The sequence below is a fragment of the Carettochelys insculpta genome, chromosome 1, assembly GCF_033958435.1.
Source record: "Carettochelys insculpta isolate YL-2023 chromosome 1, ASM3395843v1, whole genome shotgun sequence".
Taxonomy (NCBI): Eukaryota; Metazoa; Chordata; order Testudines; family Carettochelyidae; genus Carettochelys; species Carettochelys insculpta.
The window spans coordinates 267,247,613-267,275,455 of NC_134137.1; the positions used below are offsets into that span (position 1 = coordinate 267,247,613).

Below are 27,843 nucleotides of genomic sequence, written 5' to 3' on the forward strand. Positions count from 1 at the left end.
CTCGGCCTCCCTGATAGCTCCTCCCTCTGCCTACAGCTCAGCCAATCAGCACACGGTGTTTCAATTCAAACCTAATCAGCTTCCAACTGCCTGCCTGCCTGAGTACACGGCCTTTCAAAACAAACAAACACTCAGCTCAGCACTCCAAACAAACAAACTCCAAACAAACACACAAGCCCAAAACCTCCAAATATAAGCAGCCACTTACCCCAAGGTGCTTTAGTTTGCTCCTTCCTTCTCCTCCTCCAGGAGAGCCTCTCCAAACTCCCTCCTGTTAGCACGCACCCCGGTTGCAAAGCTCCCTGGTTGCTTACTAGCAGGGTTTAAGTGCTGGGCCTCCCTGATAGCTCCTCCCTCTGCCTACAGCTCAGCCAATCAGCACACGGTGTTTCAATTCAAACCTAATCAGCTTCCAACTGCCTGCCTGCCTGAGCACACGGCCTTTCAAACAAACAAACAAACACTCAGCTCAGCACTCCAAACTCCAAACTCCAAACTCCAAACAAACACACAAGCCCAAAACCTCCAAATATAAGCAGCCACTTACCCCAAGGTGCTTTAGTTTGCTCCTTCCTTCTCCTCCTCCAGGAGAGCCTCTCCAAACTCCCTCCTGTTAGCACACACCCCGGTTGCAAAGCAATCATATTCTATGGGTGCATTATAATTGGCTCGAATTATTGGAGGGCCACTAGGGCTAAAAGCTAAATATGGATCATGTACAAAACCAATTCCTCACTGTCCTCAACCCACGCCAGACAATTGTTAGCCACTCATCCGATATCAGAACAATGATTTATAATTAATACTATTGCAGACAAGTGAATGATTTTGTTTGAAAACTGACTTTTCATGACATTCAGTTTTCCAGCAAAAATAGTAATTAGAAGGCAACAACTCATTCTGACAGGACGACCTGAAGCACCACTAGGAGAATACAGAAGTTTTATTTTGGAGGAGACTTATCACCTTTATTCTAAGGTGACACTAAATATAAAAAGGGAGAATCTGGATAAAATGTTTTAATGCTAGTGTGGTACCATGGAGTCATTTAGAATGACTGCTTTCTCTGATACACAACCATATCCAGCCTATACTGCACCCAATAATTTACGCAAAGAAAAAAAATCTGTTGAAAAAGTGATCAAAGTTAATCTGAAGTATTCTACAACTAGTGCAAGCACACTAAGGCAACAAAAAATATTTTTACATGTTAAAAATACTCTTCTACAAATTCTCTCTCTCCACTTAGTGACATGTGTGCTACGGGCCAGTAACTTGGACACTGTCCTCCCCAAAGGTGGCTGAATTTTGCTATTGTAGAGTAGAAAAGCACTGTGGGTTGACTGGAAAAATTAAAATTAACTTCTGTTAACAGTGTCCTTTCAAGATATTACAGTTGTCAGTATAAAATACTTGTGTTACCCTCTTTGGATGTATTCTATGTGTTTTTATTCAGATAATGACATTGTCTTCCTTTTCCAAGTTGAAGATACGCTGACAGGGCTAAGCTGCCGCAAGTTATCTTACAAACATCTGAATGTCAAATGACTGCACACATATAATTATGTATTGTTACTGGCAGTGGCATCTTTTGAACTGCTTTGGAATGCTAACCATATGCAATGGATGTGGCCCCACATATATTTATCATTTTAAGAAGCAGGCTGTGCATACAGCTTTAGTAGATAAGAGGATTTCAAAATTGAAAACTTCAGGGAAAAAAGCCAGCTCTCTAAATGATGCTTTTTATTTTAGAATACTAGTTTGTGTCTTATAATAGTCCATTTCATTATAAGAAATGCCACTCTGTCCAGAAGGTGTCTTTTAAAATGGGCATTAAAAACTGAATTTGTTTTGGACAAAATTTAAACAAGACCTAGATAGCTACTACTGAAAGGAACAGCATTTATTAACATTTGTGTCATCAGTGCTTTCTAATAAAGCTACAGAAATCAATCTGAAGTTATATACATCTACATACACAACAGCTGTATCTAGTATTTATTGTAAGTGAGACAATTACACAAATGCTCCGGACAGCAAAGGTGAGGGAGGAAGAAATTGCATTACTCTTGAAGGACAGTAGAGGCACAGAGTCAGAAAAAGTTCTTCCTCTCCCCGCCCACCCTCCAGGTCAATCTAATCCACTCCAGCAGGCAATACAATAAGCTTATTTCAGGGACCGCAAGACTTTTTTAGCACCATGCATTAGTAGCTAACTGGGAGTATATAGGCTCAGGCTACAAAGGATTAATAAAATGACTTTTGAAGGTGACAGTGATACCCTCTGGAAAGTACACTTGCATTTTATTTCCATAACAGGTTCCATGTATTTATTAATACTTCTTTTAACCTAAAGTTCAGCGTTGTCACAAAACATGGAGTGCAGCCTCTTTGTCTTGCCTGCAAGGCAGAGTTGAAGCCAGTGCAAATGCAAGCACTGTTAAAATAGCAAATCTCAATATGATGAATTGTTTACTGATCAGTGAATGTTCTATGAGGAATCTCCATGCTCAAACATTTTGGCGAATTGGGTGGGTAAGAAAAGAGAAACTTTATATGCTCTAAATCACATATAATGAAGATAAAGATAATTTCTCATGCCACGTCTGCATGACCAGTTAAATCGGCACTGCTATGCTCAAAGCAGGTGTGGTGAAGACACACTAAGCTGATGGGAGATATTGCCCCAGCAACATCTCTATTCCCTCTATCTGAGAGGCGGAGACTATCTCCCATTGATACAGCACAGGGCAGACACCACTGTAAGTCAGCCTAAGTGGCATCAATTTCAGCTACATGACTTTTGCAACCGATCATAAAAGACTGACTTACAGCATTAGTATAGACCATCCCTCAGATGTGTCCACATTATTTATATTAACACATCTGAAGTTACTCTGTACAGTGCTAATTAAACTGAACTACTACAGAGCTACACGCTATGTAGGTATGAGCAGAGTAATAGAGAATACAGATAGGAAGACTGGAGGGAAATAAAGCTGCAGATTCTTCTGTAGCACAATTCAAGTTTATTTAATTCATTCTTGCAACTTAAAAATACAGTATCATTTAGCATTCTAATGTCCATGAACCATAACAACGTTAAACCCAAATGTCAAAAAGCTACACTAGTGAAAGAGGAAGTCAAATATCAAAATGCACAAAGCACTAATTTCTTCCGTCACTGCGTAGAAAGATATGGTTGTTTCTTCATTTACAAAATATATTTGAGACAGTTCATTTTGAAATTTTGCATGCAACACTGCATTTGCTTGCACTAGGACACTCCATTCTTACCAGCCTCTTCTACAGACAAATTAACGTACTCAATACTGTATTAAAGGAGGAGGAAGTTCCATTTAACTCAAAAATCTATTGTAATTAAGGAAGAGGAGCAGAGAGCTCAATGCCCAAGACAGATTTTTATTTTAAAATATTCAACCCAGATTTGAAAGGGAAAATCAATAACTAAATGGATTTCCAAATGCATGTATTTCTAGTTGTTTTTCACAAGTTATTTAAGCCTTTATGTTTGGCATTTCTATAGTTCTCTATAGCTGTATTTACACTACAAAGGTTTGTTGACAGAAGAGGCTTTCTGTGGACAAAACTAGGGAGCATCCACACTACAAATGGTTCTGTCTAGAATCTGTTGACAGAACACAGCCTTTTTTCCCCAGCAGAGTTATGTCTTGAACGTTTGAGGCATAAAACCTCTGTAGACAGAAAAACAGCATAGATGCTCTGGGGGGCCCTTTGTTGGCAGAGAGGATTCCAGTTCACCTGGCAGTCCTGTTTGCAGAGCTTCCGGTTGGATGTTCTGTTGACAGAAGGCCGGGCAGCCTGGCCGCTTTCTGTAGATAGTGGGTGTCAAAAGGAGATCCCCATTAGGTGTGGACGTGTCCTGTAGACAGTGGTTCTGTTGACAAAACTCTGTCAACAGTGGACTTCTGCCAACAGAACTTTGCAGTGTACGCCCAGCTTGTGTGTAAAGGAATTTACAGATTGACAATTTCACACAAAGGGTTAATGCGAGAAACAGGTAGCTATCTAATTTCTCTTCAAGTGTGATGAGAAAGAATTACAAACCTATTATCTACACATAAAAGAGAAAGATTGAAGTGGTTAATATGTCTTTCAAAACTTGGACAAAAATGACAACCCTTTGTGTCGTGCAAAAAGCAATTTTTTTTAAAAAATAAACCTTTAAACATCATCATTTAACTATTCTGGCAAAGTGGCCTGAACTTATATTTAGTCAAATCAAACATGCACTTATCTCTAATGAGCGTTTGCAGCTATTTTCATGTGAAATACGTCAAGAAAAATTAAAGTTCATATAATGTAGAAAATGAAGGACAAAGCCTCCGTCGTCACCAGAAGAACTAATACGAAGAAGGTTGAAATGATCCAGTGCTACAGAAACTATAACTTAAATAGGAGGTAGGGGTGTGGTGAAGTAGGGGGAAGACAAGGCAGAGAAAGACAGTAGGAGCTTCTGTTGTGGCCAGATACACAGTCTGCTGATACCACTCACTACAAACTTGCCAAGGTAAAAAAATAATTTCAAATTGTAATTTTCTGGACTAGTATTTTAATAGCATAGAAGAAACTAGTTTATGCCAACACACAACTAATTATTTCAGTGATACCTTACAGAAAGTCCAAATTTGTATTCTGTGTCCACATTACTGTCATGAGATGATAGTCCAGCATTGATTAGATAGATTACAGAATTCTTTATTTAAAGACAATAAAAAACATTTCACCAACTGCGTTCATTCGAGTTACTCAGTGATTAGTTTTTCAAAAACATTTCTAATCTCTGCACTCTTCTTTGCCATCCAGACCTCCCAGAAATCAAAAAAACCCATCCATAATCGCTCACTGCAGTTTTCCAATGGCCAGAATGACTACTCCTAACATTTATAATGTGGTGCTATTGCATACGTATAACTCATTAACATACATTCAATTTTATGAAATATTGATAAAATCTGAACCCAAAATGTGTCAGTATATATTTATCTGGATGGTAAGTACCACATATTGTATTGCTCACCTCCTGACATTAGATCAATTCCTGACATGAGAAATCAAAATAAGATTTGCTTGTTTTCTTTAAACATTGAGTTTTAAACATGATCTATGCTCTCTGTACATTACAAAAATGCCTGAAACCTGCATATACTGACATCCCCAAAGCAAATATTGTTATATAATATACATATCTTTAAAAAAAATCTATTATGAATTGTTTTGGCTTAGCTGGTATATGTCTCATATGAATTAAAGATGAAAATCAAAACCAATTTCCTGGAAAAAATGAGGTGGGAATCCCTTGTTACGATCTTAAATTTGCTTCCACGAGTTACCTACTGCTGTAAAAGTTACTGGTATAACTACTTCCAGATGAAATATATTTGCAGGACTATAAATCCTATAGGAGTATAGGTGGAGTTTCAGAAGGAGGCCTGTTTCCCTCTGTAAACTCAATTTTTCTCTTTTTTTTTCTTTAAAGAAAACCAAACCACACACTTTCAGCTACTCTGTGAGAAATCTTAGGAAACTGCATTAAAAAACTATACCTTTTCTCTACTGATAGTTACAGATTTCAGTGAAAGAGTATTTGTCTTCCTTTTCCTAACAGTAGACCATAGACATGTAACATTTTTTGAAACTACAGCACAACACATTTAGCCTTTTTGATACTTCTTTCTATGGAGAACAACCAAAATAATGACCAACAGCACTAAGTTTAAATCATTTAAGCAGTGACATTGTTATTAAGTACGAGAAGGTCTGGGGCTTTCACAATATGCATCTATATTGTTTATATTGACATAAATGAAGAAATTCCAATTGACAACCCAAAAGGATCCTGCAGATATTTCTTAACACAACCAAAAATATAACAAGTCAAATTAGTCAGTTCTGGTCTAGGACACATGGACCTGGGGGTGAGGAGAGAAGAAGGGAGGGGAAGAAATGCCCAAACTTCAAGCCTCCCAAGGTATCTTTTGGAACATAATGGTCTTGCCTAAATTGATGTTTCCTGATTTACAAGGACTCAAGGAAAGCTTAGCGTGGCATCTGATTAGTCAACGTGGAGAAAGATCCTTTAACTAGTATCAGAAGTCTTCAGCATTTCAAAACTTCTGCATTTAAAACAAAACTATATAGCTAGCTATCAAGAGAGGAGCAATCCAACTGCCTGTTACAACATTTTATATCATGGCAGACACTGACAGGATTGGACCACTGCCTCTTAGTTAGCATGAGAGTATTTAATACATTTCTTTTGCTTAAGTTGATCTTTCAACACAAAACTTATTAGAGCTTATCAGGGAGGCATATGATCAAATTAAGTATGTTCTTTCTCCCTCCTGCAGAAGACATTTGTTTTCATTGGAAATGGGGCGGGGGGAAGATTGTGCATGATATAAATCCTAAAGGACACTGATCGTAAAGATTTCCATTCTCTCCAGACAGATTATCTGATAGAGACCTTAGTTAGTTTGATGTACTGAGAATTCTCCTCCCCCCGAAGTATTTAGCTGAAGAAGCTGGAAGAAACAAAGTGACGGACAGGCAGCAGTGTGAGGCCACAGAAAAAGACATTAGTTATAACAGTCCATCCATCACTGAAGAAGAGCTTTGATTGCCTGGTTGTCAGTGGCTTCAAAGGCAGTTAGTCCATCTGGGCCTTTCACAGTCTTATCAGCGCCCTGTAAAGAGATGAGAAGATGTGTCACTAAGTAAGGAGGTTGGCATCTTGGTACTGGTAGTTTCTGGTGAAGGTCTTCTGGCATACTAGTAGTTACGCTGGAGAAGTATTTTGAACAGCTCACTAAGTTTTTCACTAATTTCTTTCACATCCTGTTTATTTCTCAGTTAGAAACCACAAGCCACCACATATTTTTACAGTTAAATACAGTCAATCTTTTGGTTTTGAAGTATACTGAATTTGAACTAGTACACTAAAAAGTGGTCATTCCACTTTGAATGGTACAGAATGCTGCAAAATGCACATTAATATTACTTTATTAACTACAGTACAGATAGCATAGCCTATTAGATATCAGAACATGGATAGACAATGTATTTCATTATGTGCATTCTGAACTTCGCATCACAGCAAATCACTACAGTTTGCCAATTTCTATGAATTAGCAACGATCTCCTATATTCTCAAAAAGGATACAGTCCTCTTCAAAAAAAACTGACTAAGATTCAATGAGAGGAAAAAAATTAAACAATACCATCCATCATGTCAAAGTTTTCAGCAATAAACCTGCTCACCAGTATGTTGCCCTAACTTTAATACACTGGGACATTAATAATTTTACAAGACCCATTGCAGCTTACAGTGTAAAATTAAGTACGTACTGAAGTTCGGATGACTGTGGCTTTACTACCCAGCCTTCCACAACCATCTAGGAAATGGAAGCAAAGCTCTATATGATTTTGATCTGTAAGACTGAAACCTATCACAGTGCCGAGTTTTCACCTCGTCAGACCTACGCTTCTAAAAAGGTAATACGATTAGGCTACTCCACATCATAGTTCAACGTTCCACATCTCATTTTCAACTGTCTTTTCTTTTCAGGACTGTCCAATTTTTCCTCACTCAACAGTTTGGTGGAGAAGGCAGGGGGGATGGAAGGAAGGAAAGGTGTAAAAGATTAGTAAGATATGTTCAGTAAGATTAATAAGAAACGGTACGAGCTGGCTTTTATATTCAAATTCGGCACATTAACACATGGTTTAAATCATGATGGGAACTTTGAGTCACTATAGGGGCTCGTCTGCATACTTGGCTCAATCTAATTCTTGACCTCCCCCCACCCCTCCACTCTGATTTGCTCACCCTGATTATCTTTTTCTGATTTGTCCTCCCTGCTTACTGTTTTTGGTTCTCTGTGCCTTAAATATTGAGTCTGTTCTGGTCTGAAGAAGTGGGTCTGTCCCATGAAAGCTCACCTAATAAACTATTTTGCTAGTCTTTAAAGCGCTACTTGACTGCTTTTTGTTTTGATAGTGTATAGACTAGCACGGCTTACTCTCTGTTAGTAAGATATGTTTGTTTCTAGACTATTTAAAGTTATTCTAAAAGCGTGAATCCATAAAATTGCTAGAATAAAACAGATTAGTCAAAAGCAACATGTTTCTGAGAAGGGATGCAACACCACCTTTTCTTTACATATCTGAAGTATCTTCACTTGCAAGACTACGCACATCTAGCCACCTCAGTAACAAGAAGAAATTAGAGGGAGCACAAAAGAGAAACAAGAACAGAGCAAGAAACAGAGATACCAGAAAAAAATTAGAAGTGGAATGAAACCATTTCCATTGTCTTGCACCTTCTGTGGTTAATTATACTCAATTTGTGTAATTGCACTGTGCATGACAAAGGAGACCAAGGACAAATTATGGGTAGATTACCTAAAAAATTAGGACATACAGTGCTGATTAATGCTGGAAATATAAAAGGAGGTGGAGGTTGAGGTTGAGTAAAAGAATAGGATAAACTGAAAAGTTATTCAAGAAAGGTATTTTCTAAAATGAAGTATGAGGTTGTTAAATTGACTCCTTTGAATAGAAAAGGAAGTCCTGTTGGTAGAGACATATAAAGTTAGACTGGACAAGGTTGTCAGGAAGTATGCTGAGTGTATAAATCTACTCTGAAAAGAGACGAATTTCAGACCTTTATCTACTACCCCACCGCCCTAAGAGGATGTATAAATTATCTTAACTTCTTACTAAGACAAAACTGATGGAAAGTACAAAAGGATATGGAATTATTGCTTCCACTGCATCATAGAGAAGTTATGAAGAACTTGGAAAAGTTGTCCCTAATTTTTAATTGACTAAACTCATGCTCAAAATCCGAAAATTTTGTTTCACACTTAGTACTCATCAATACAGATAAGAGATGACCTGTGATAAATAGTAAATCATACAGATTCACAGATTAAGACTACACATGAAGTTCATCTCTCTCTGCTACAGAGCCTCTCTTGTCCAGCACCCTCAGGATCTGACTGGTGCTAGACAACAGGAGGTCTATATTTCCTAACTATAACTAACAGTTCCCCTGCTTAGTGGGCTCTTAGAAAACATTTAGGGGTAAATTACAGCTAAACACCACCATAGAACACAGAGCCAGGATTTGTAGCTATAAAACTTTATGGGACCATGGGAAACTTGGCCACACCCACGATAAGTGGTCATCAAGATAACTAAAATCATGTCAGATTACAGAGTTTGCCAGATAAGAAAGGTTCAACCTGTGCAGCCTACCCCCATTGAGACAGTCACTTGTTGCTTACTGCCAACCCAATGTATACTGGAACAACCCTCTACTTCCCCACCAAAACCCCCTCTACTTCCGACTCTTTACTTCTGCATGGGTCCGGCAACTCTGCTTGCTCCCTGAACTTTCCTGTGTTCCACACCTTACTTTTATTTTATTTTTTTGAAATATCATGTATTTGTCCCTTTTGCTCTCACCAGCTGATCAAAAAGGCAAGTGCAAATGGGACAAATGCCAGCTTTTGCAAAAAAAAACCTAGCATGGGCAAGAAAGGGTTTAAAAATGGACTGTCCAAGAGAAACAGGATGTATGATTACCCTACCCTTAAGTAAAACTTGGATAATGGAACTCTTATTTTTGCTCTCAAATTTTATTTGCTGCATTAAACACTAATATTATGTTGATAGGTTATGTTTGACTGTAATTTACATAAATTTCAGCTGTGTTGTATGACATCTCTATACTTCATTGTTTTAAATGACAATTTAATTTTGTACTAGTATTTTTGTCTTTACAATCCTCAATTTACCAGAATAATTGTAAAACACAGAATTAGTACCTTGTTTTTGTTTAACCTAAGGTAGTTTGTTAAATTCATATAAAACACTATCACTTAAGACTGGTAGTTTAAATAGTATTTTATATTTTGCTCATACGTTTTAAATCTAAAATGCAACAGGGCAATTTCAAATTAGTTTGACTTTATGCAAGATCGATTTAAAATCAACATCACTTCTAGAGCAAGAATAGTTTTAGCTGAGAACATAAAACAAGGCCCTTGCTAAAATGAGACCATGTTGTAAATGTGGCACAGGAACGTACTTATGGGATTAAGAATACATAACATACTGCTGAGTGTACAGACTCAGCAAGAGAGTGTGGAATAACAAGCTGTACACTCACACCAAAATGCAAGTCTACAGAGCCTGCATCCTCAGCACCCTCCTTTACGGCAGCGAGACTTGGACCCTGTATGCCCGTCAGGCAAAGAGGCTGAACGTCTTACACTTGCGCTGCCTCAGGCGCATCCTTGGAATATCATGGAAGGACAGAGTGACCAACACTGCCGTCCTCGAGCAAGCTGGAATCCCAACCATGCACACCCTCCTCAGGCAGCGTCGACTCCGCTGGCTTGGCCACGTCCACAGGATGAATGATGGAAGGATTCCAAAAGACATCCTGTATGGTGAGCTAGTCTCTGGCAAAAGACCTCCCGGACACCCCCAGTTGCGCTACAAGATGTCTGCAAGAGAGACCTCAGAGAGGTAGACAGCGAGCTGGACAACTGGGAAGAACTAGCAGACGACCGCAGCAGATGGAGGCAGGGGTTACACAAGGGTCTTCAGAAGGGCGAGATGAAGATCAGACAGCTAGAGGAGAAGCGAGCGCACAGAAAGCACAATAAGGACTTGCCAGACACCCACTACATCTGCAAGAGATGCAGCAAGGACTGTCACTCTCATGTGGGTCTTCATAGTCACAATAGACGCTCTAAATGAAGTCCTCAATGGCAACTTTAAAGGGCGCGATCCATAGTCTCTGCAGACTGAAGGATGCCTACTACTACTACTACTGCTGAAGACTTTCAATGGAAATTATAACCTTTTAAATAAACTATCCCCAGAAGATGATAATCTCTACAATGTAACATTTCTTGTAAAACACTTATTTGCTCTATTTCCAGTATTAATTTGATGCAAAATCCCAAATAAGTGCTAGATTAAGTTGTCTCCTTTGGAAACTAAACACTTATTTGAAGTGTAAGACAGACTGTTCAGAAGACTTACCCTGTGGATATGTTTGAGAAATTTTAAAACAATTCATCTGGGCAGGATTAGAAGGTATTTAGCAGTCCACCTGTATGGCTATCTACATTGACCATGACACTGACAAAATGTTTCCTGCAAATTCAATGTTCTGAATCAGTTTTCCTTAGATTTCAGTTAACAGTTCTTCAGAGTTGGAAGTTCAGAATTTTTGGCAAAGAAACCAAATTTTTTTAAATCAATGATTAGAAAAAATCCTAAACTCTAGGTCAGGGTTCAGCAACCAAAACAGCAGCCATTTTTTCCAATTCAATTAAAAAAAAAAAAATCAATAATTCAAGAGCTGCAATGCATGTGAATATAAGACACTCCTTAATAAATACCAAGCCATACTTAAGAACAGTGAACACACGATTTGTAATGTGATACATGTTTACTGCAGGACATTCAGTCTTTTTACATATTCCATTTTCTCACACTTTACGCGCATGCATGCATACTACTTTTTCTAAGTTTCAGTCCCAAACCTGCTCTGTGGAGGATGGTTTTGAGATCACATTTCATTTACTATGTAGATATGAATTGTTCATTTTGGAGCTTTTAGATGTTCACCAATTATTGAAAATAATCAGGAGTGGGTTTTTTTGTTTTTAAACTTTGCAATTATAGGGTCGGGAACCACAAAGAAGTCCTTAAAAAGCTGCATAGTGCTCCAGAGCTTCTGTTACAGGCCCCTGACCTAGGTAGTATAAGAGAATAAAATAAGTTTTCAGAGCAGAAACATTTAGCTTTGTATGTGGGTATAAGAAAAATCAAATCACAATGGAAAGAGCACAAATAAAGAAGGCCATAGGCTGCCAACAGTAAAGTAGCTTCTGACTATACTAATTTGTATTCCAGACTGAAAACAAGGTGTTATATATGAACAAACTGAGTCAGAGTCATATGCTAAAAGCTAGATTATCTAGCCTGACCTCCTGCATACCACAAGCCACCACCATCACCACCACACAGCACCTGCACACTAAACCCAAATGAAATACTAGAATACATCAGAGAGATTAACCAAAGGAAGTGCAACAAGGGGAAGTTACTTTGTTAGTTCTCCTTCAGCTTTTCTGTACCAATTACAGATGTTCTACCTCCACACAACAAGTGGAGATTTAATTCAGTGTAGAGATTTGATATTTTAAAGGTCTAGCAGTCTCAGACTTTGGTTGACCAGCCTGAAAGCAGTACTCAAAAACATAGTACATGACACTACTGTAGCACTTAGACTGCAGACAGTTCCATGCAATGCTCCCATGAGGAATTAAGCACTGATGTGTTTTTTTTCAGTCTCTCAACTCCTATTAGCATGAGATGTACTCAATTTATACCACTCTCAAATCTTTCTCTTCTAGATGAGTTAAGTGAGCTTTTATTTAGCCATAGACTTAGCCACTTAAAATCCTCCAAATAAGTTTTGCACTTAATAAGACCAACCCGTTCCTAAAATTCCCTTTTTAGGGGAAAAAAATGAATGATAGTGACAGAGAAGTTAATCTCCATCTTCTGAATGAGGTCAAGTTCCTTGGTTACACAGTATAATGAAGCAGAGAAGCAGCCTGCTGACACGGAAGGGGTTGCAGAGCCTTTGGGCCCAGCTAGCCTCACCCAATTTACATTTATAGCCTATTCCAGACCTGGAGGAAAGAGGGAAAAAATAGAACTTGGCTTAGTCTGGGGTTAATTAGCAAAGAGACACACAAGCAAGCTGTCTCTCCTTTTGAGAACGATCACAAGCTTACTAGCCAAGGCAACCACCATGGAAAAAAGAAAACAACCAACCACTGTTTCAATGGAAATAGGAGACTGATAACCCCTAGGAGCATACATCCTAGGACAGAATCAGGCCAAAGCATGGAGAAGTTATGGGATTATGAGCTAAATCAAACTTCAGGCGGTCGCATCCACAGGAAGCTGGGACCGTAACAGGTACTAACCAGTAACCAACAGGGGGCACTACTGGTGACAAGCTCACCTACTGGTAACCCCCTCCGCCCACCCAGCAGCCCCAAACCACCCCCAGCATTAGATTCTCCCTGCAGCCCCAAAACTTCCTCCAGTCTTAGACCTCCCCTTGCATCCCTCAACAGCCCCAGCCTTAGACACTCCTCCTCTTGCAGCCTCTTCATGGAGGCTGCTAGGCTGGGTGGCTCCTCCAGCTTTCCTGCTTCCAGCAATTAACTTGTGTTGAGGTTTCAGCACCCAAGCATAAGGTAATTGCTATCCCTAGTGATAGCTGCTGGAGATGGCAGCTCTCTCTCTCTCTCTATTGATAGACATCTGTTTGAGGCAGCAGTGTTAAACTGCAAATGGCTTCTTTAACAGCCACATGCAGCTGGGAACTGCCCAGCTGGCAACCTTTAACAAATCTAATGGGACCCATGTTTGGGTCCCAACCCATAGGTTGGGAATCACTGCTCTATATACATACACTACATCCTATTTCTGGTGCCAAACTATACAAATACAACAGAAAAGTACCTAAACTCAACTGGTCTACATCAAGTTACAAGCACTTGGAATGAAAGGGAGACTTTTACATGTATTTTAAATGGGAATTTAGTGTCGCTCTGAGTTTTTGCCTGCGAGCAGAAATTTGGGAACCAATTGTGCTCGTATAGGGAGGGATGAGTGTAGTCAGAAACAGCAGTAGGGAGACCAAAGCTTGTTTGCCATTGAGTTTGCAAGCGTGCACTTCATGATTAGTTTAAATTTATATGTCAGTCTAGAGACTTTACAGTACACTTTCGGCAAATATAAAAAAATTATCTTTTCATAGTGATACTCAGACTGAGGCTTATGAGCCTCAGGAGGCTTTTCAAAGCATCTCCTGCGAGTCCTTCTTGCTCATATTAAAAATGCTGATTTATTAGCAGGATACGGCCCCTTTTCGTCTAGGGACAAGGTGGTTAGCAGCAGCGGTGAGGATGTATGGGCCTACACGCTGCATTGCCTGGGCTAGTGTTTGGAGCAAGTGTGTTGCCCAAGTGACACTGCCCCCTCTTGGTTGCCGCAGTTGAATCCAAAGAAAACACAGAAATCAGTATGCCTGGAACTGAGGTGACTGCAAGGAGATGCCAGAAAGCAAGTTTGATGAATCCTCCCTGCTAACTGCCTCAGGGTTTTATTAACAGGATGCTTTTACTAATTGATTAACTGTAGTTAAAAATAGTTTGTCATTTTGCTATGACTAATTTTATACTGAATTATTCATACAGGAAAATGACCAAGTATTTTATGTATTACATATAAAACCATTTTTCCCATCACACCATTTAAAAATATAATAAATTAAGCCATGAATTAACATTAATGTTGCTCTTTTGGGGGAATAGTGACCACTAATTTTGTTCCTGAACCACTGAGGTTAGAACACCACTGCTTTACTGGAAGATTATTTTTAGAAACTGTATCTCAGTCATGTCTCAAAAACTTATATGAGCATACAGTCTTACAGTTAATGTTAGTTGCATTCTCTGCCACACATGAAGAGAAAACTGAGCTGCTGAAATAATCCTTTCTAAATGGGTATGACAAAGTGCTAATTCATTTTGGGAACTCAATTACATTGACCTCCAAAATTAGCTTTGCAACTCAGGTCACCATTTCACACATTTACTTTAAACTTCAAGTCAGTTATATTACTGTCTATCCATTTTTTTGGTATCTGATAGTATAAGACTACAAACGCTTTGTTAAAATAGTTTTATGTAAAATAATTTTCCCCTAGCTACAACTTTTTAAAATCAAAATACTATTTTGGAACATTATCAGGATGAAACAGTGGGTATTATATCTACTATTCTGATTGGTATTTCCTAGCAAGCTATACTATGACAGTTTTTATGTAAAACAGACAGTACATTAAACAAAAGGAATAATTTCGATAACTCATCATATTGGTTTTGGACCACAAAAACTGGCACTCTGCCTCAAGCTACATTTTACTCTTGTAATAGACAGAAAGGGGTTTACGTACATTTAAACACGCCCCTCCCATTAAAATCTCATTCTTGCCACTTTAATCCACTTTCAGATTGTACAAGTTACTGCAAACCTAGGGCTAAAACACTAGAGTTAGTGAGTTTCAACCCTTAAAAGGTTTCTGGGGTAACAATTTTGAGTGGTTCTTGGATCTACCCACAAGTAAGCCCAAAGAAAAAAAAAATGTTACATTTGACCCTCAGGTTCAGCCTGGAAACTTCCTCACGGTTTAACAGTGCTTGTGTTTTAGATGTTACAAGACAGGCCTGAACCATTAGAAAAATAAAAGTGACCTGAAAACATTTAATGAGCCCAATTTGTCAAAATCATGACTGTAACTGACTGAAGCTGATAACTATGACTAGCATGACAGCAATGCCTGAGAACTTTCAATCACCTGCAATCTCAATTTTCAAAATACACCTCACTTTACTGCAATAAATCAAACTGAGCAGATCAATTTCTACTTTTTTAGAAAGGGAAAGTCTGAATAGAAAAACAATACATTGTTTCCACTGAAGCATAAGTTCTAAAGGACTTAGGAAAGTGAGAAAGACAAAACCCTATTTTTTACAGAACTATCTGTCTTAAGGAAGCCATGTACAAAAGGAATAAAAACCATGCATTTCAGGGAAGACAACTGTCTCAGTGCCACAGCCTTATGCTTAAGTTTTATCAGATTTATACCAACAATCACAAATCTCCTGCTGAATATCAATAGAGTTCTTTTGTATTTTATTTTGCATGTTAGAGAAACGGAAATGTCTTACCTTTTGGACAGATTATATATTTCTTAATTATTGATCATATTTTACTTTCATATTAAAGCAAAAATGCTTATTCTTGTACCTTGTTGCTATAGGATGTTAGCAAAGACTAAACCTAACCGTACATCTACACTTGCAAGTCAGACAAAACTATATTACATTTTGACACTGATCTTAAAAGTTCAGTTAAAAAAAAAAAAAAAAATCACTTATTACAGCTGAGTTCTACTGACCAAATACATTTTCCATTTCTGCTGCAATACTGTGGTGCTCTGGACTCTGAACAACAGCGCCAAGAGTGGGCAGATCAGATATTTTAAAATTAGTAACACCAAGGCTACGTTTGCACTATGAGATGTCGATTTTAAGTAATTTATACCGATTTTACTAAATGCCTGTCTTCATTGTAAATTCCATCAGCTTGATTTACAGTGCACTAAAATAGACATATCGATATGGTATCATGTGGTAATCCGATGGTGTAGTGTTCAGTTAGAATTTAAAATTGCAAGTGAAGGGTACTGAGAAAGTGCCATGTCTTTAAATCGAATTCATTAGCCTCCAGAGATGTCCTGTATGTGCCCCACAATGCTACACAGTTCTCCGCTCTGGCCTCTTCCATCTCCATTGCTCTCCGGTGGGGCAGAACTAGGCAACAGAAAAGAACTTTTCAATTCGGAACCTGGAAGCCTATGGCTGTAGGGTTATGAGAGGCTGAAAAAAAATCTGTTCTTTCTTTGCTATTATATCATGGCTGTGGGGGCTGTGGTTCTGTGTCTACCTCTGCTAGACATTTTTTTTTTTCCTGAGCTGCCTGGCACCAGCCACTGCCCCACCGCACCAAGTGGCAGGCTAGACTGTGGGTGGGGGTTGTGCTTACACAGCAGGATGAGAAACTTCTTTTCAGCCATTTACATTTTGTCCTGACCCCCACATTCCCTCTCACCAGAGGTGCCACGCAGTCTAGAACCGTCTCTTGTCCGGCCACATCGCGTGGCTTGACCCTGAATCAATAGAGGGACGTGCTGTGCAAAGTGCCAGGCAGCTTGCATGCGGTGAGGGTCCTGTAGCTGGCCAGGGGAAGTCTCCGTGGGCAGTAACTATTTTCAGGGACTGGCTATTGTCAGGGGTCTTACCTGCTGGGGGCAGTCTCCCTTGGGGGACACAATTTTCAGACGTTTGGTTAACATGGCAGGTGAATGAAGAAAATGAAATGTCGGAAGATGTCAGATACCCACAGCCACTTGCAGGGCAATTTTTACCCATGTTGCACCCGTGAAAACAGCCAGAATGCTATGGGGCTCAGGGAACTACTGCAACAGTCAATTTTGGTGACTTGTGAGTGGGAGCAATAAATTAATTTTGTGGGGTGGCTGTGGGAAAGGGAGGATGCCCTAAACCAAACTGATAAAACCCAGCATTAATTAATTAATTTTCATAAAATCCATTTTAGCTCATAGTGTAGAAGCAGCCCAAGAAAAGGGAAACTTTTAAAGTAGGGTTTTTAACGCTATCATTCTTCCAAGCAAACATGCTTGACTCTTAAAAATAATCAAGTGTTGCATCTACCTTTTTGGCATTCCGTATTTTGGTAATCTTACTTAAAATGAGCAGAGATAACCACTTCTTTTCCCTGCAGTCTTGGTCCATACACAGCAAGTCAGCAGCAAAGGCTGGTTTCTGCATATGAAAGTACCAGCCACTGACTGAAGACATCAATGACTATTGTTTTCGATTACTTTAAACCCACTTGGTTTGGCTGTTATTATCAAAGTCAGAATACTGAAGTTTATCAGCCTGAGAACCAGTTCCGAGTACAAATTTTAGTCTCACCTTTGAGAGAAGCAATTTCACACAAGTGACATGACCCTCATAGACTGCTGATAGGAGTGGTGTGATATGATGTTTATCTGGAGCCTGTAAAGACAGTAACCAAGACAATTAAAGCACAAGTTCAAGCTTTTATTCAAAACGATTACATTGATTATTTTACAGTACTAATCATTAAAAGATTAAGCCTATTTTTTTGATCACCTAACTGCCTTGAAAAAAACAAACAAACAAACAAACAAACAAACAAACCAACAAGGTCAGGAATTTCAAAAATTACTGTTTTAAAAAGATTCTTATTGTAGATCGATAACTTTTTGGAAATCACTGTTGGTTCATAAGTCCAAAACAGCTTGGGCTACAAAATGCCAAGTTGGTTTTATTCACCTTCCTGTAAAGTTCATTTAGTTTTCCGCCCCCCAGGATGGGAAAGGAAAGGTGAAAGGTGTAATAGTTAAAATATATTAATACCACACTATATGGATTAGCTACAGATTCAAAGCAAGAAGTAACAGAAGAAGAAAAGCAGAAGAAAGAACATAAGCAAAGAGGGAAGTGTCTGCCAACCTCCCCCTAATGCAAGGAAGCCATGAAGAGCTACTTGTAAGTTAAGTTCTTAACTGGTCAATTCCGAAAAAACATTTAAAAGTTTGGGCGTTTAAAAGTTGTAGAATTATTGAAATGTTAGCTGTAGTCCTAACAAACCCTGGGTGAACAGAAGAGAAATGGTTTCCCTTAGCAGCCACTGTTATAACTTACATTTAAAACAAGAATCTTGTCCCAATAACATACGCTAACTCCACAATATCTAAGCTGGGACTGCTGAATCCTGATTTTCACTGACCAGGCTTTTTAATGAAAACTAGCAAATTGAACTTGATTTCTGCATTGCATAATTTACATGCTATAAAAGTAATATCAATGTCAACATAAGCTTCAAGCCTCTGATTGGTCTTAACATTTTACTTAAAATGATCTCTCAGGCCATTTCTACACATGCCACTTGCTCCGAAAGTGGCATGCTAATAAACAGCCTGAAAAACGCTAATGAGGTGTGGATGTAAATTTCTGGCACATCATCATTAGCATATGGTCACATGATTCGGAATCCGGAAGAGGCTCTTCTGTACTTCAAAATGGTGTGTAGAAGCATGGCCCCCCGTGTGATCTCCTGGAAGGAAGCCCTCCTTCTGGAAGCCCCTTCTTCCTGACTGCTGGACTCCGAATCATGCGACTGTATGCTAATGAGGCAACAGAAATTTACATCTGCACCTTATTAGCATTTTTCAACCCTTTATCAGCATGCCGCTTTTGGAACAAGTGGCATATGTAGAAACGACCGTATTTGTAGGACACCGAGATCGTTCCCTCAAGTCTTTCACAATGAGTCTTTTATTAAAAAGCTCTTTATACAGCTAACCCAAAAAAAACAAACAATTACACAAGGCACACAACATAAGTCAAAGTCTTCCAGCTGTCTGCTAAACATACATTAATATCAGCTCCTTTTAATAGCAGAAATTCCAGAATCTCAAGCTGCCCACAATCTGCTGCATAGTGAAGAGGTTTCCTCCCACCTTCCAGTGTCCGGTTGACATCTTCACCCTTACAAAGAAGGAAGTAACACTCATTAGATTTCCTTATTTATTTATGCACTATTCTTTAAAAGAGAAATAGAATAGTCAACATATCACACAATACACTGAACAATTCACCAGCCCCCAGCAGCAGAAACATTAAGTCACTACTCAAGGGTGGGAGGAGAGAGACCACATGCCACAGGAGATTGGTGTCCTCCCATTTTTTTCAAATGCAGACAACTTTCTGGAGATTGGAGTCTGCACCTTCCCTTACTGTGATTTAAAAGTATCTATATCACATACAGCAATTTTCCACTGAGAAAAGTTAAATATTCGGTATTTTTAGATATACCTAATTCAACAAATGACTGGGTTTGGAAGACAGATAAAATTGGTCTAATTTTGTCTCCCCCATCTCCCTTTGCTGCCCTCTCTCACTGCAGATTTTCATGCAGCTTGATTCCCTTTTTCTGTAAGCCAGCTGCAAAGCCTTTTAATCTTCTTGCACATGTTAATTCTCCTCCTCTGGGCATTCTACTGTTGGTTGATGGCAGCTCCACTAACAGTAAAGAATGGCTCTTATTTCCATCCCTGTTCCCTCTCCTGCATTACCACACTAATCAATATACTGCCAGTACTGGAAGTGAAGCTGGCTTGTTCCTAGCTGCTGTTACTGGCCTTTGGACTCCTTACAATGAAGAGCTTCGAGAAAGGTAGAAGAGTCAGAATCACATGATCAACACAAGTCAAAACTTCAACGGCAGTTTTTGAAGTATCTTTCATTTCAGTACAACCTTCAGCTGTCAAAAAAAAAAAAAGTCAACCAGATCAAGGTGAGGGAGAAAGGGATAAGTGATGCTACTCCTCTAAACAAAGAGAAAGGTAAATGTTCACTTGTGTAGTCAGTAGATGCACAGAGAATTAATTGAATATTCCAGCCATATTTCCCTCACCTGATATACACAACCCAAAATAAAACATGGTCACTTTCACCGAGCAACAACTGAAGGCTACAGACTCTGAACGCTGTAGTAGTAGCAGTAACATCCTACATTCTACGTAGACTACGGATCACGCCCTTCGTAGTTCCGTTTGGCATCCTCATTTGCAGCGTTGGCTGTGACTGAAGACCCACACGAGAGTGACAGTCCTTGCTGCATCTGTTGCATAGGTAATGGGTGTCTGGCAGGTCCTTGCTGTACTTTCTGTGGGCTCGCTTCTCCTTTGCCAGCTGTCTGATCCTCAACTCACCCTTCTGAAGGCCCTTGTATAGTTCCTGCCTCCATCTGCTGCGCTCATCTGCCAGCTCCTCCCAGCTGTCTGGCTTGATGTCTGCTTCCCTGAGGTCTCTCTTGCAAACATCTTTGTAGTGCAGCTGGGGGCGTCCAAGAGGTCTTTTGTCAGAGGCTAGCTCGCCATACAGCATGTCTTTTGGGATCCTTCCATCATTCACCCTGTGGACGTGACCAAGCCAACGGAGCCGCCGCTGCCTGAGGAGGGTGTGCATAGTTGGGATTCTAGCTTCTCAAGGACGGTAGTATTGGACACTGTCCTTCCACGATATTCCAAGGATGCACCAGAGGCAGCCAAGTGGAAGACGTTCAGCCTCTTTTCCTGGCGGGCATCCAGGGTCCAAGTCTCGCTGCCGTAAAGGAGGGTGCTGAGAATGCAGGCTCTGTAGACTTGCACTTTGGTGAGAGTGTACAGCTTGTCGTTGTTCCACACTCTCTCGCTGAGTCTGGACAGAGTTGTGGCTGCTTTACTGATCCTCCTATTTAGCTCAGTATCCAACGACAGGGTGTCAGTGATGGTGGACCCGAGGTAAACGAACTTGTGGACGACCTCTAACGTATAGTTGTCAATGCTGATTGATGGAGAAACAGCAACGTCCTGAGCGAGTACATTTGTCTTCTTTAGGCTGATGGAGAGCCCAAAGTCCTTGCATGCTTTGGAGAACAGATCCAGCAGCTTCTGAAGCTGGTCTTCAGTGTGTGACACGACAGCAGCGTCACCTGCCAACAGCATATCTCTGATGAGGACTTCCCGCACCTTAGATTTAGCTTTCAGCCTTGCAAGATTAAACAGTTTCCCGTCAGATCTTGTGTGCAAAAAGATGCCCTCTGTTGAGGATCCAAAGGCGTGTTTCTAGCTCTTCTTCCAAACACTGACAAGGCCATGTTGTACATTGTATTCCTCAGGTGCTGCCATCTGGATGTCACATCAGCACCCCCAGGGTTGCTGCGCAGATTCTCCTCGAGGGTTGCTCTGAACTTGTCAGCTCTGAACACTGACATGTTTTAAATGCTGAATTCATTTACGCGAGGTAAGATGCTAGCTGTAACAGCCTTGTTTCCTAAAGTCCTTCAGGCGTTCACAAAAAGACACTTCAAGAGCAACTGTATCAGCAGTTCAAGATGTCTTCTACATCCCTTGGAAGTCTCTAGTCCCACCATGCAAATCTCATGAAGTTCACAAAATCATGCCCAAACTTGCTCTTCTCCCAACAGACGTCTTCTGGACCTCATCTCTACCACACAGGACTGTGAGTTCCACGGATCAAATTGGTGACAAAGCAAGATTTAACTTGAAGCTATGTTTAAATTCAAGAGCTCATCAATATTACTAATTCAAATATAAACTAAAATTTTGGTTCCATACAGTAACTCTTGTGTAGTCCAGCAAACACTCTCATTCTTAAGTGGTTTTGATTAGGGTGGCAACCGAAACAGCTCTCTGAACTAAGAGTTATTTCTGAACAACTTCCAAAAAATGTTCTGTCCCAGTTTGCTCAATTTAAGGGCAACAAACTCCATAAGCTTTAAAAAGGACAAAATTGGGCTTATAATAGAACCCACTGCAACTTTATCTATGGATACCTAACCAATGTTCCTGCTAATTTTCCATCCGTGTGAGGAAAAAAGTGGTTATGTGCACCAAGGCATGTGCAGGTGTACACTGCAAGAAGCTATCTGCACTCTCTTAAACCACTTTGACAGCATTTGAATCTCTTGGGTGGCTGCCCAAGAGTACAATTTACAGGGAATACTGCACCTCCAGCTGTGCCACAATTAAAACTGTAGTTATTTTGAAAAATGCATCTTAGGCACTCTGAACTGACTGTTTATAGATGGAATTCCATATAGAGCTTGCTCTATTTGTAAGCTAAAGCATAGTGAGGGTTTAGTTGTTTCAGGAAAACAGGATATGCCCAGAATGGAATTGCTTCTCACAAAATCTAAGAGAAGAGAGACAGAAGCACCAAGTAGTCCCAAAAACTGATAAAACAGAGAATGTTGAAAGCGACCGACCAAAGATGAATCAAACATAGGATGAACCTGGAAGAGGATTGCATCTCAAATGAATCTTACAAAACAGAAAAAGAATGGAGAAATTTGGAGGAGTGCTCTATTTTGGCATAGCTAAAATCAATACTTAAGGTTTGAAAAATCAGAAAAAATGTGTTATTTGAAAACAAATTGACTATTGCTCTTTTTTGTTAAAATGTAGCAAATAAGAGTTTACAGGGATGAAGACAGACACAGTTGATGGAATTTGGATTTTAAAATATTTAGTAAAAAAAGGACGGACAAATTTTAACAATCCCTTCTTTAAAGAAGTCCAAAATATATTAAAAACCCTCACACCTTAATACAGTAATTTAAATAACGCATGTACATTTTCCTTGCATTTAAAAAAACAAAACAAAACTGAGTTAAGAAACCAAGGAAAACCAGGTAATTATGCTCGTACTCAATACAGTAAGAGACAGTTATTTCTCTTCCCTCTCCCGCCACCCCAACGCCTTCTCCCCTTTTATCTTTTACTTGAAAAGTTTAACACAACAAAGCAGCAGAAACATAGCACTTTAAAAACAAAATGATTTATTCGGGGATGTGTTTTCGTGAGACATACCCACTTCATTAAATCAATCTCATTTCCAATACAGACTGACATCTATATGTACAGAGGACAAAAAAATCTGCAAGAAGAAACTAACCAATCAAGTACATAGGACTGAAGGAGGTTGGGGCGGGGGGGGTTTCCTGACAGATAAATTACTGGCATCAAAAGGAAGGGAAACAGTTCTTGTAATGAGTGAAGTAACTGGCATCTCTGTTCATATCACGTGTTAAAGTGTCAAATTGGACTATGAATTCCAATTCACAAACTTCTCCCTGTAATTTTTTTTTTAAATTCTTTGTTCTAGGACACAAATTCTCAAGTCTCTAATGCAATGGCCCACTCCATCCAAGTGTTCACTCACCGGTAATTAAACTGAGCACCATTTCAGCCTGTAAGGCAGAGAACTGCCCTGCTGCAGGTGGAAAAGGGAGTAGGAGGGCTGGAGGGAGCTGGGCAGAGAAGGAGGTGGCCCAACAAAGGAGCAGCAGGGGTCAACAGCAGCAGCTTGGAACTCACCTGTGACATAGGTGAGGGGGCCAGGGTGGTTAAGACAGGTTTAAGCCTGTGGAATAGGAGCAGAGGGGGGCTGAGTGCCAGTCACGGCTCTGCGCCCCAGCTGGCTCACACTGCACTACAGTGGGGTCCCCTGCCCCCCCCCCCCACGCCCCAAGATCCCATGGCTGGGTTCAGCACCTTAGCCGGCTTCAAGCTGCAGAGGTTCCCCCGCCCCCACCCAGGGTCCCATAACCCTGCCTGTCGGCACCAGCTAAGTGCCCCAGCCTGTTTCAAGCTTTCTGTTTTGTAAAATACAGAATTTTACTTGTTTTTTGAATATTATGTATTATTTGTTTCTAATATTTTTGTAACACCTGAAAATAAGCTTCTTATTTACTTTCAACAATATAAATTTTATTCAAGTTGGAAGGGTGGATCCAGATGAAGTTTTCATGGGGTGTAAAAATGTTCAAGGCGGGGGTAAAATAATCAAGATTTACAGGAAAAAAAAACTTTTCTCCAGGAGAGAACACTCCCCCTGCCCCTGGTTTTGAATTGCCATGGGTCACAAAATTATCAAACTGTCAAAACGGGTCCCCAACATGAAAAAGTTGGGAACTGATGAGCTATAGTATGGTCCTAGTCTGAAAAGTGACTAGAAGTAGCACTGAAGTTCTGTATGCAATATTTTGTGAACTAAAACATCTGACAAGAGACTTAAGTAACCATGGTAATATTAAATATTACCAAATGCTCCCTTTTTTTTAAATTTTTAGACACACACATCTATAACCAACTCAAATGTCCTAAACAATTTTGTTGATACAAAAGGAATAGCAATAAATATGATCACAAATGCAAGCATATTATTCACTTTATTCAGATCTGTTCCTTTTATATATTCTTTTACTTTTCAGAGAAACTAGAAAGCCCACTGGAAAAAGTTCTGAAGAAAATTGGTCTTCCTGCACAAGCACTGGAGAACTACATAAGCAACTTGTCAATATAAGGTTATTAAAACGTAGGGTGGATAAATGTTGAACACAAATCACTTGTTATCTAAACCAGATTTGATTTTAAAAAGTTACTTTTCTCCTTTAAAAATAAATTGCAATTCAATCTCACCACCCATGTTACACATACACTTACAGTCTCAAAAACAAATGAATGGTTCTAGTCTTTCTAACTGAGGAACCACTGAGCAGCAAGACAAAGTGAAAGCTGGCTGGCCTAATCCATTTTCTTCAAACTGATTCTTCAGACTTGGGTGTTGGGTGGAGCAAGGGAAGGAAGGAAGCAATGACACTGACATCAGCTCAGTTTCAAGTTGGAGCAGAAAGAACTAATCCAGGAGGTTGGTTCCCCTTCACCCCCACATACTTTATCTTCATAAGTGGGAGAGGGAAGGAGAACCTGAGTTGTTTTGGATTACTCTCCACTTCCTGTTCTTTCCTCCTATTTGACGTGCGAGATAACTGCTCTATTAAGACCAAGCCTCAACATATTAGGAAGACAGCTTCCATAGCTTTGATATTCATAGTGATCTCAGGCAGGACACTCAGTATTTTGCTCCTCTTCTCTCACGCCTTACCGCCCCCCACTTCAGTCCTATGTAACTGATGTCAGTTTTTATTTCAATTTTTTTTTGTTGGATCACTGTTATAAAACTGCCGGTGCTTTACTTGAAATGGCATCTCTCTGGATCTGAAGAAGTGGGTCTGCCCCATGAAAGCTCACCGCCTAATAAATTATCTTCTTAGTCTTGAAAATGCTACATGATTGCTTGTTTGCTTTCCTACAAATGTGTAAGCAGTAGCAGCCTCTACCACAAGGGACAGATATCTGGAGGTTATGCTCAGGAAGTTAGCTAGATGGGCAGACAGGAGGTAACAGGAGACTTCACAGAAATGCATTTTTGCAGCAGGAAGATGAATATAGACAAATGCCTATCAGGGCAGATTCAGAGCTTGTTATCTCCAGTTAGTTTCACTAGTGAAACCAGGAAAGACAGAGCAGTTGAAGTCACTGTGGACGGGTCTAGGAGCCAGGAAATCCTAGAGTACATCCACACACGGGAAACTTCAAACCTATTTACAAACAGCCCAGCTCTTTTCCTAGTGTAGCAACAGTGCATGTGCTAGTAACTCAGAGCTAAGGCATTTTTATTATGTCAGAAGCAGGTAAGAACCACGCTGCATTTATGCCTTAGCTGCAAAACTAGCATAGTATTTTGTCTTATAAAACACCTGGAATTCCCAGGAAAATGGATAAATTAAAATTGTTGCCTTATCTCTGTGAATCTTGCCTTCCTGCTGTCCAAGACCATTGTAAGGGCTTTGAAAGTGTTATATAAGCACTAAGCACTACTGCATTTCTGTTGACTTATGCTAACAAAAAGTAAGCTATAGCACAGAGGTCTACTATGATGGTAGCAATGTCAATGGTAAACAAATACCCAGTTTAACTGACTCTAATCAAATGCAATCTGAAGCCCTTTGTTGCAATCTAAAGAATGTGATTCCAGAAAAACTGCTAAATAAACAATCACTGAGCCATCTGTGTTTTTGACTGCTTTACCAGAATTTTTGAACAAAAAACCCTATAAAGCATTTGAATATTTCTACAGAACAAAGATGAACTCTATTACTAGTGAGAACTTCTAGAAGCTTGTTCCCCTCTCCTGACTTCAGAAAACAAAAACAGAAATATTATACATAATTCAAAAATGAAAATGAAGCCCATATGCTTTAAAACACTGATACTGAAGTTAAGGGTAGTAACTCCTCTGGTTAGAATATTTAGTAAAACATTTCCAAGAGAATGAATCTGGTTTACTCATGCTGAGAAAAATATGCAAGAAAATAAATGTGACTTGAAGGAAAAACAAGATCTAACAAAAGAACATGCTTGTACTGCTCCTAAAATATAATGCTCCCTCTGAAGCACAGCAGAAACAGGGTAACACTGACGAGCTTATTTCATTCTGATGTTTCTAGGGAAGTGTGTGTGTAGGAATAGAGAAAGCAGAAGAGAGAGTTTCAGGAAAAGCAGCAAGCCAAAGACGTGGCCTTGGTTAAGACCAAGCATTATGTCTCATTCCATGAACAGTACTGAAGGGAAGAATCAGTAGATTAAGGAATTTATTCAAAAACAGGGAGAGAAAAGGTACAAAATTCAAGAGGAAAATGAGAAAAAAGGGAATGACAATACTGTTGGGAATACCTATTCAAGAAGTCTGATGACCAGTGAAATAGTGTATTAATTTGGTAGTTAAAATCTCAAAACAGCCTACCCCTAGCAACTGCAGGAAGTGGGAGAACAATGACACAAAGTCAGCTCCCTCGTTTCTTCTTTTGATTCCTTTTTACTTGTGACAGAAGATACCCAAATATTAAAGTTGAAAGTGAAGGCTATAATCCATGGACCAATAGCATAGCTTCTCTCAAGCTGCTTGAAGACATAGCTTACATTCAAGGATTCCCATTTAGTCCTTTGTCCAATAAATCTTTTATCAAAATTTCGTCTAGAGTTAGAGGAGACAGAGTTGAGAAGTGAAATATCACCCTTTGAGAAAACAGGAAGAGCAACAGAAAGCAGCACAGAAACAAGCTACAATAATTCTGAGGATCAGAAACAGAGCAGCAAATATTCTGAAATACAGTCAGCAGAGGTGGCTACATGTAAATTTTCTGCGAGCCATGTACTTTTTTCCTGAATCTACAAGTATCATTCTGGTGTTCCCTGTAACTTCTGAACTTGTCGCCACTTGAGAGATCTGAATACTGCCCAGCTGATTGGCAAAGAGCATATAGCTAAGTTTTTAATTTCCACACTCAGTGCACATTTGCACATGCCTCAGTGTGCATGAAATAATTATTCTGCACATACACAGAAAACATTAGAGCAGGGGTTTTCAACCAGAGAACCAGGGCGCACTGGTGTGCCCTGAAAACTGCCAAAGTGTGCCATGAAATTCTGTCAGTTTTAGCTTCACTGCAGCTCTTTGCAGATCTAGAAATTGAGGACTCTATACCTGCAGGGTCTCAAGCAGCAAGGCTGCCCGAGTCCCAGCTGGAGTGGGGGCCAGCAGCTTCCCCCCCACCCTCCCCATGAGGGGACATACTGACCCTGTAGGACCCTGTTTGCATTGG

The 27,843-nt window shown here is 39.7% G+C and overlaps 1 protein-coding gene across 1 annotated transcript in view; it reads right to left on the reverse strand.

Annotated features, from left to right (window-relative positions):
• Positions 1-3,009: 3,009 nt before the first annotated feature.
• The window catches only part of MTPN (myotrophin), a 39,462-nt gene continuing 14,628 nt past the window's right edge, over positions 3,010-27,843 (reverse strand). Inside the window, exons 2-4 of the mRNA XM_075006786.1 lie at positions 19,206-19,319; positions 17,718-17,801; positions 3,010-6,731 (exon numbers count right to left, since the gene is read on the reverse strand). Of these exons, the coding sequence (XP_074862887.1) occupies positions 6,645-6,731; positions 17,718-17,801; positions 19,206-19,319 (285 nt within the window). The 3' untranslated portion in view covers positions 3,010-6,644. The remainder of the gene's footprint in view (positions 6,732-17,717; positions 17,802-19,205; positions 19,320-27,843) is intronic.